The sequence below is a fragment of the Mus caroli genome, chromosome 2, assembly GCF_900094665.2.
Source record: "Mus caroli chromosome 2, CAROLI_EIJ_v1.1, whole genome shotgun sequence".
In the NCBI taxonomy this organism is placed as follows: domain Eukaryota; kingdom Metazoa; phylum Chordata; class Mammalia; order Rodentia; family Muridae; genus Mus; species Mus caroli.
In genome coordinates, this window is record NC_034571.1 from 170,152,922 (window position 1) to 170,160,567 (window position 7,646).

The 7,646-nt window shown below is 45.5% G+C and overlaps 2 protein-coding genes across 3 annotated transcripts in view; one reads left to right on the forward strand and one right to left on the reverse strand.

The window, feature by feature from the left end:
- Col9a3 (collagen type IX alpha 3 chain) overlaps positions 1-2,924 on the forward strand; it is a 22,900-nt gene extending 19,976 nt beyond the window's left edge. Inside the window, exons 30-31 of the mRNA XM_021179985.2 lie at positions 454-531; positions 1,950-2,924. Coding sequence (XP_021035644.1) covers positions 454-531; positions 1,950-2,140 — 269 coding nt within the window. The 3' untranslated portion in view covers positions 2,141-2,924. The remainder of the gene's footprint in view (positions 1-453; positions 532-1,949) is intronic.
- The window catches only part of Tcfl5 (transcription factor like 5), a 21,018-nt gene continuing 16,061 nt past the window's right edge, over positions 2,690-7,646 (reverse strand). Inside the window, exon 6 of one of the 2 annotated variants that reach the window (XM_021155712.1) lies at positions 2,690-3,449. In XM_021155712.1, the coding sequence (XP_021011371.1) occupies positions 3,327-3,449 (123 nt within the window). In that variant the 3' untranslated portion in view covers positions 2,690-3,326. The remainder of the gene's footprint in view (positions 3,450-7,646) is intronic. The other variant, XM_021155711.2, reaches the window with a different exon arrangement.

A 7,646-nucleotide genomic window follows, 5' to 3' on the forward strand; every position in this document is an offset into this window, starting at 1 on the left:
TGCGCCACCATCGCTTGGCCCCCACGTATGGGGATATTTAAAAATACTGTAGCACCCGATGTGACCCCAGCACTTGAAGAACTGAGGCAGGAGCATCACTGAATTGGAAGTCAGCATGGGCTNTATAGTGAGCTATAGGCCTGGACCACAGACTGAGATGTTGTCTCATTAAATCATATTGAAAACATGGACACCAGATAACACGACTGTCTCAGAGGCATAAATATTTCCAACAAAACTAAAATTCCACCAGTGATTTTGGAGGTAAGGGTAGTATCAGTTGACGTGTTGGGGATGTAGGTATGCTAACACTGTCAGACTTCCATGAAGCTGCACTTTGGTGAACAGCCTCACTTCTTGAAAAAGCAGCAAGCTCTGTGGCAACAAGATGGGAAATGCTATCACTGTGGGTGGGCATCTGCTCTAACTTGCCTGTTCCTTTCCTCATTGCAGGGAGCCAGGGTGACAGAGGGGACAAGGGAGCAACAGGTGCAGGGCTGGATGGGCCTGCTGGGGACCAGGGCTACCAAGGTAGGCCACTGTCATCACACAGTACTGGGGAAGGGCTGGAAATGTTTTTTGTTTGCAAAGCATTAAGGACCTGTTTAGGAACTGCTTCTATAATCTCGTTAGTAGGTAAAACCAGTCATTTTTCTGTACCTAACTTTAGTTAAGTAGGTTTAGTTAAGATGTATCCTACTAAATATACCGCCTGTTCCAGAAAATTATTTTTCTCTTAATTGAACACGCATACATTGAATGATTTTTACTTCATGTATGTGTGAGCCTATCTGTGCACATGTGTGCACACACATGTGCATGCACACGCACCACAGCATACAGGGAGAGTAGGGGACAACTNTGTAAAGTCAGTTCTCTTCTACTTTTACATGGGTTCTGGATATTAAATTCGAGTTACCAGTCTTGAGTGAATACTTCTACCTGCTGAGTTATCTTGATGGCCATGTTTCAATGTCTTAATGTAAAACCTGAATGCTCTGGGTGAGGCGTGGTGGCACATACTTGTAATCTCAGCGCTGAGGTAGGATGAATTTATGACACCTGCAGGCCCACTTAGGAATTTCATCTGCACCTGTGTATCTCTCTGGGTTCCTCTAGCCAGACACAGGGACAGATGTGCCTGGGTGACCCTCCTGACCTCCTCTCCTTTGTAAGGTGGCTCACACGGTTTACTCCTCCTCCTCTGTGAGGTGTATTACCCTCCCTCCTTCATGAGGTATAGCCTCTCTCCCTAAGGCACTTCTCTTCAAGGCACCCCTGCCTCTCTCATTATTTGCTCTCCTAACTGTGCTGTTGGCAACCCCAGGCTACATGTCTACCTGTGTGGCCTTAAGTATTACCTCTAAGCTGCCACTCCCAGATGTATCCTCACACTTAGAGCATCTCATGAATGGCTATGGCTCACTGCCCCTAGGTAAAACTCTGTTACTTCTTCCCAGGCTGCCCACCAACAACAAATACACTCTTAAAAAAAAAAAAGATTTGCTTATATATTTTACGAACGTGGGTGTTTTTGTCTGCATGTACATCAGATTCCATAAGAGTTACATGTTACCATGTGGGTGCTGGGAATTGAACTCAGGACCTCAGGAAGAGCAACAGTGCTTTTAACTGCTAAGCTATCTTTCTAGCCCCTCCTAATACACTCTTGATATGTACCCCACAATCCCTTCTGAGACCAGAGTACACTGTGTCTTCAGGACACATATTCTTTGTGACTAGCCTGGCCTCAGCTGTGCCTACCTGCTCATCTCCTACCCAGCCACCTGTCTTACCCCTGCTCTTTTGGGCTCTGTGCCTGAGATCTTCATCTCTGACCTCTTGCACTGTTCAGAAGTAAGCCACTAAAGAGACTCTTCCAAGTAGACTGTGAATGGCTGCTATTATGGGCTTCTCGTGGCCCCTAACTGCACTCTCCTGGTTTCTAGGGCCTCAAGGTGTACCTGGCATCAGCAAAGATGGTCGAGATGGTGCTCATGGTGAGCCTGGCCTTCCTGGTGATCCTGGCCTTCCTGGAGCTGCTGGTGCTCAGGGTACCCCAGGGATCTGCGACACTTCAGCTTGCCAAGGAGCTGTGTTAGGGGGAGGTGGAGAAAAGTCGGGTCCTCGGAGCTCATAAACAAGGACTTCAGTAGGAAATGGCTCCATATTTCCTACTGAAATATGAGAGCACTCCAGCAGGCAGCAGGGATGAACAGTGTGGCTATGGACAGAAATGGACAGTCGCTGGCTACAGTTGGTCCTTCCTGGCCTGCTGCTTGGCCCCAAGAACATCTTGGCGGCACTGTCACTGTCTCATCTCCAGGATTTATGGCAGCCCATTCATCTGTGACAGCAATACCTCAGACACAGGCCTTAGGGATGGAGACTTTAAAACCCAGCATCTGGGAGGGATGGCGTTATCTAAGAGTTTTGTACAATTCCATGAGATAAAAACACTCAAGAGACTTGTTTACATAACATTTATATAAAGCCTATGATAGACTACCAATAAAGTGATCTTCTAACCCTTCAGATTAGTACTGGTTACAGTGTGATGAAGGCAAGGAACTTAATGTCTACTTTGCCTGCTTTCTATTGCAAACTTAGTATCTCTGACGCCCAGTATTTATTCAAGGAACTACACTGCACCATCTGTTACAATAAATAAAGCGACTCACTGGGAACCTTTGTTCCAAACATACAGTTTATTACACATAAAGCACTGCCTCACAATATGGAAATGTGGGCATTAAAGCAATGTACTGCGAAAATGTTTATGGGCAAAAGGAGCTTTAAAAGAAGTCTCTGGAAAATTCTTAGCAAAGTTTTAAAATGGCACTGCATTTTCCAATAGAGTACCATGAGACTGGAAATAGGGGGGGACAGAACAAATGAAATAAAGTTTCCAAACCTCTTCTAGTTAAGAACAATTTACCTTCTTCCAATTGCTAAAGGGGCACATTTAAAATGTAAACAAAATAAGTAAACGGCAATGTTTTCTTTAGTCTCGAGACTCAAGAAATTACCAAGGATGTTAATTTTTTAAAAGTTATCATGTTAAGAACACATGATGGTGTCGGACAGGTAATTGAAAAATTACTAATTATCAAGATGTCTTCATCCTCAAATGGTCATCGGACATTAGTGGGTAAGTATTTTGTTTAGATAAATACTTTCACAAAATGTGCTCTCAAAGTCCTTACTGGAGTCCCACAACTGGAGCCACATCCCTCTCGAGGACTCAGAGCTGAACTCCGGGATGGCAGGCATGTGCATGATGCCGCAGGAACGGCGGTTCTCTCCCAGGTCCTGGGTCAGTCCAGTCACTTGATCTCCATGGCAGGGCTGCTCTGCAGACTGCCCTGTGCAGGGCAGGTCACCAGGGATTCGGGTCTGGTCAGCTTTAGCCTTCTGCCAGTTTTACCGCAAAACACGCTCTCAAATTCCTAAAGTCAAGAAGTGATTGTTAATGCATTGAGTTCAAAGATATCAATGCTGCTAGTTTCAAAAGTACAAGAGACTNAAATTAAGAGGCATGTAAACTATTCAAAGTACAGTCTTCNAAGGTATCACAGACATGTACACTAATCCCTCTAGTACAGTTATGTTGTATGTGTTATTTTTATTTTTTACATTTCCCAATAAATCACCATTTGTTAAGTGTCCAGGTTGGTGGCTATCTCTTCACATACACTGGAGAGGATTCCTGGTCAGCCAAGAGACAGGTGCAGTCCCTGAGGTTGCTCTGAATAGACCAAAAGCAGCTCCCTGCCAGCTGCTAAGTCTCTGATTGCTCACCCAAGCTCTCCCTGCCTTTTAAAAAGCGTTATATCTAAAGGCTAGGCAAGGCCAGCTCCCTAAACACAGGGTTGGCCCCAGTGTCACCAGATAGCTACGAAGTCTGATGACCCAAGCATTGGGGGAAGGCTACTCTAGAAGATAACCATTTCCATAACTTTGTGAAATGCAGAATGTGGGAATTCCTACAAGATAACTGACCCTGAGAGGAAAGGGGGACAAATATTTGGGTCTCAATTGAAGCACACAATAGAGACCTGTGAGTAGAGGCATGGGGGATGGCCATCCACAAATGAGAGAAAATGTTAAGAAATGTTCTAACTCCCTGAAGTGAGAAGGTAGTGAACGAACTCTTAGGCTGGGCTCAGGGATGTGGGCCTTCAGTGTTCTATTCCCCATTTTTATACATTTAGAAATTAATAAATCTAGGGTTTGTATGCTTTTTGCTTTGGTAAATATATTTACCAAATAAATATATAATGGTTTCATCACTCGCAAGTTAAAAATTCCAAGGCATAAAGTACATTCACTAAACCAGAAGAGTTCCAAAATGTCTCTTATCATTCCAAACAGCAGCTCTGTCCTCATTAACCATGGCATCCCACTGCCTGCCCTGGGACACACCAGTTTCCATCTCTGAGTCTGACCTCTCCAGGCACCTCACACTGGTGACCGGCTTATCTCATTCAGCTTGTCAAAGGGTGTCCACAGAACAGGTGCCAGAATGTCAATCCTTCTCATGGTGGAACACTGCCGTGGGTGTCCATAATGCTTGTCCACTCCGTTAAGCACTGCCGCCATGAATGCTCAGAGCCAAATGTCAGTTTGCGTCTTTTCACTCTCTTGGGATTTTTTTATACTCTGCGTGGGAATTTCTGGGTCATGTGGTAATTCTTTTCTGAGAACTGTCAACTGTTCTCCATGGTAGCTACACCACGTCTACCAACAGGGCACACACAAGTGTTAGAATTCCTCCCGACCTTTCCTAACACTGGTTATTTTTCTTTCCTAATAATTTGACAGTGGTATCTTAGTGTTTAGTTTTGTTTTCCAGCACTGGGGGTCAAGTCCATGGCTGTGCAAGTTTTCCAATACTGTTATATCCTTGGCCCCCCAGGAGAGAGATGTTCTTGAAGCCANGGCAGAAAGCCGAGGAATGTCCTGAGGACCCACCTGGGCCCATCTCTGGCTCAACACTATGGGAACAGCAACTAAAGGCTTCTGGGAGGAGACCTAAGACCTGAGAGGAAGGTGGAGTTGAGAGGGTACTCATGTGCCAGGTTTAATCACCAACATAAACTGGGTGTAGTGGCATATGCCTGTAATTCTGGCACTTGAGAACTAGAGGTAGGAAGATCAGAAGTTCAAAGTCAACCTCAGCTACAAAGAGTCTGAGGCCAACCTGTACTACATGTAGTATGAGGTCTTGTCTCCTAACTCCAATAAAAAGGAGAAAAGGAATGTTTACTTCAAATGNGCCCACTAGGAACAGACTAGAGGACAAAAATTTTAATTCAGGAAGGACAGAAGAAGAATGAGTAGAGCAAAATACAACTAAAAGAACCAAACCAAACCAAACCAAAATAAAAACCAAAACCACAACTAATGCATACAGAATAAACCAAGGAAGCTGGAGCATGGCCCTTAGTNAGGAGCCACCCAGAACAGTAAATAGGCAACGTAGGCACAGATCAGGACAAAGAGTACAGNGATATTTTGTATAAAATACTTTTTTTTAGAACAAATCACCATAGTTTTGGCCACTCAGTGACACACAAGCCACAGGTGCTTGTTGGGTGGCAGGCAGATACTTCTGGTGGCATGTTCTAAAGGGGGGAAACTTCTACAACGAACAGCAGTTTCCCCAGGAGTGTTTGAAAAGTATGACTCTCTTGCTTGCCTACTGCTGCATCTGTGCCAACCATGTTCCCCAAAGGACCTTTGGAAACCTGTAGTCATTAAGCTGCATGTCCCAACCCCAGAACCCCTAGGTATAGGCTGTGCTGTTGCAAAGGGCTCTATACGAGCCTCAGCAATTGCTCTAGCTGCTAGGTTCTTTATTCACACTGCGGAACCCATCCAATGCCCGNCAGTCTTTCCTCTTCTTGGGAAAGTTGTGTTTATTACCTGCTATATCAACTCCACATGGACCCCAACATCTGCTGAAGTCAGTGGTAGAGAGGGTTCAGCTCCCCAGTGCACCCAGGCAGCGCAACCCCACAGGCTGCATGAATGACACTTACCTTGTGTGGGTCTGTTTTGCAGCAGGGGCTGTACTTGGATGAGATCATAAAGGACGCAGTTAAATGGACATTCTCCATCATGCACATAATACAGCAGATTCTGGTTTATGCAAACCAGAGCATGGGGCAGAGCATTTATTGGTAGGCAGACAGGGCAAGGGCTGCCAGTTGTCAATGGTAGATTAGATCCTCAGGAGTCTTTCCATGAGGGCCTCAGAACCTCTGCAAGGAAGATGGTACTCAAAAAGACTGGGTGCAGTCTTTGCTAGGTGCGTCTTCCCTACCCTGGGTGCACAAGGCTGAATCTAGACTGGAAAGGATGATGGAGGAACTTAGGACTCAGGAACATATACCACTGTCTACCCAAACAGGGGGCACTGCACACAAAGGGCACACTGTCCATCTGCCTTGGCTGTTCAGGTCCAGGATCCCAGTCTGAGCCAGGTGCACCCCATAACTAAGTTGAGAAGACAGACTGAGAAGACCCCCAAGAGGTGATGTCCTAAAAGAGTGCAGAAAGCCAAGGGATGCCTCCAGGACCTACCTGGGCCCCTGTCTGGCTGCATGCTGGGAGGAGCAATGAGAAGCTTCTGGAAGCATACCTGAGACCTGAGAGGAGGGCTAAGCTGAGAGGGTGCAGAGGGTGTTTCTCAGCTAACAGCAAGCAGGGCAAAGAGCAGGGTAGTGCCATCAGAGGGCAACAGACCCACAGAGTTCCCCAGAACACTATGAGAAATCGCAGCAATTTTTATTCAGTTAGAAGGCCTGGGGTCAAGCCCTGTGTGGCAGGATATAGTCTGGGAGTAACCAGGTAACGGTGTGACTTCGTAGCAAAGAGGTCTCCCTTGGTGACAAGAGGAAGGGAGAGCAGATGAGCCATGGGATGGCAAGTGGGAGTTGTGATGGATGAGGAAGAGACTTCTGTAAAGAGGGAGCCAGAGGAGGCTCAGCAGCCTTGAACATTTTGCTGAAGTTTATAGCCACAAATCCCTAACAGCCTTTCACACTACAATGAAATGTTACCANTGGCCAGGGAAATCGCTGTGGAGATGGGTATTACTGGGACAAGAAGCAAAATACAAACATCAACAGTGCCAGGTTACAGTGCTCACTAAAGCTCCACATGCCAATCTTGACCACAGCACTCTGCTTATGTAAGACAGTGTGCAAAAGGCAAACACTGGAGAGCTGAGCGTGAGGCTGGTAAATCCAAGCTAGGAAGGTCAGAAGTGAAAGCTTCACAGTGAAAATGTGACGCCCGGTGGCAAAGGGATGACAAATACTTCTGACTTCTTCCCCTCATAATATTACTGTATATCAAGACTTCAAAGGGTCAAAGTTTTAACTCTAATCAATGGAGTTCTGATAAACTTATTCTAGCTCCTGTATAGTACTGCTATTATCATAGTCACAAGCTCAAGATTTTAAATTTCTTTTTGTTGCCTTTAAAGTATAGACTTAAAAGAGACTTCTCATTGTGCTAAATTTACATGTATCCAGTGTTCTGGATAGAGAGAAAAAGCCCCTTTTCACAGTTTGTAGTCAAACTAAAAATCAAGACCAAGCAAGCGTTTGCCCCTTCTGCTCCACAGAAGATTTATC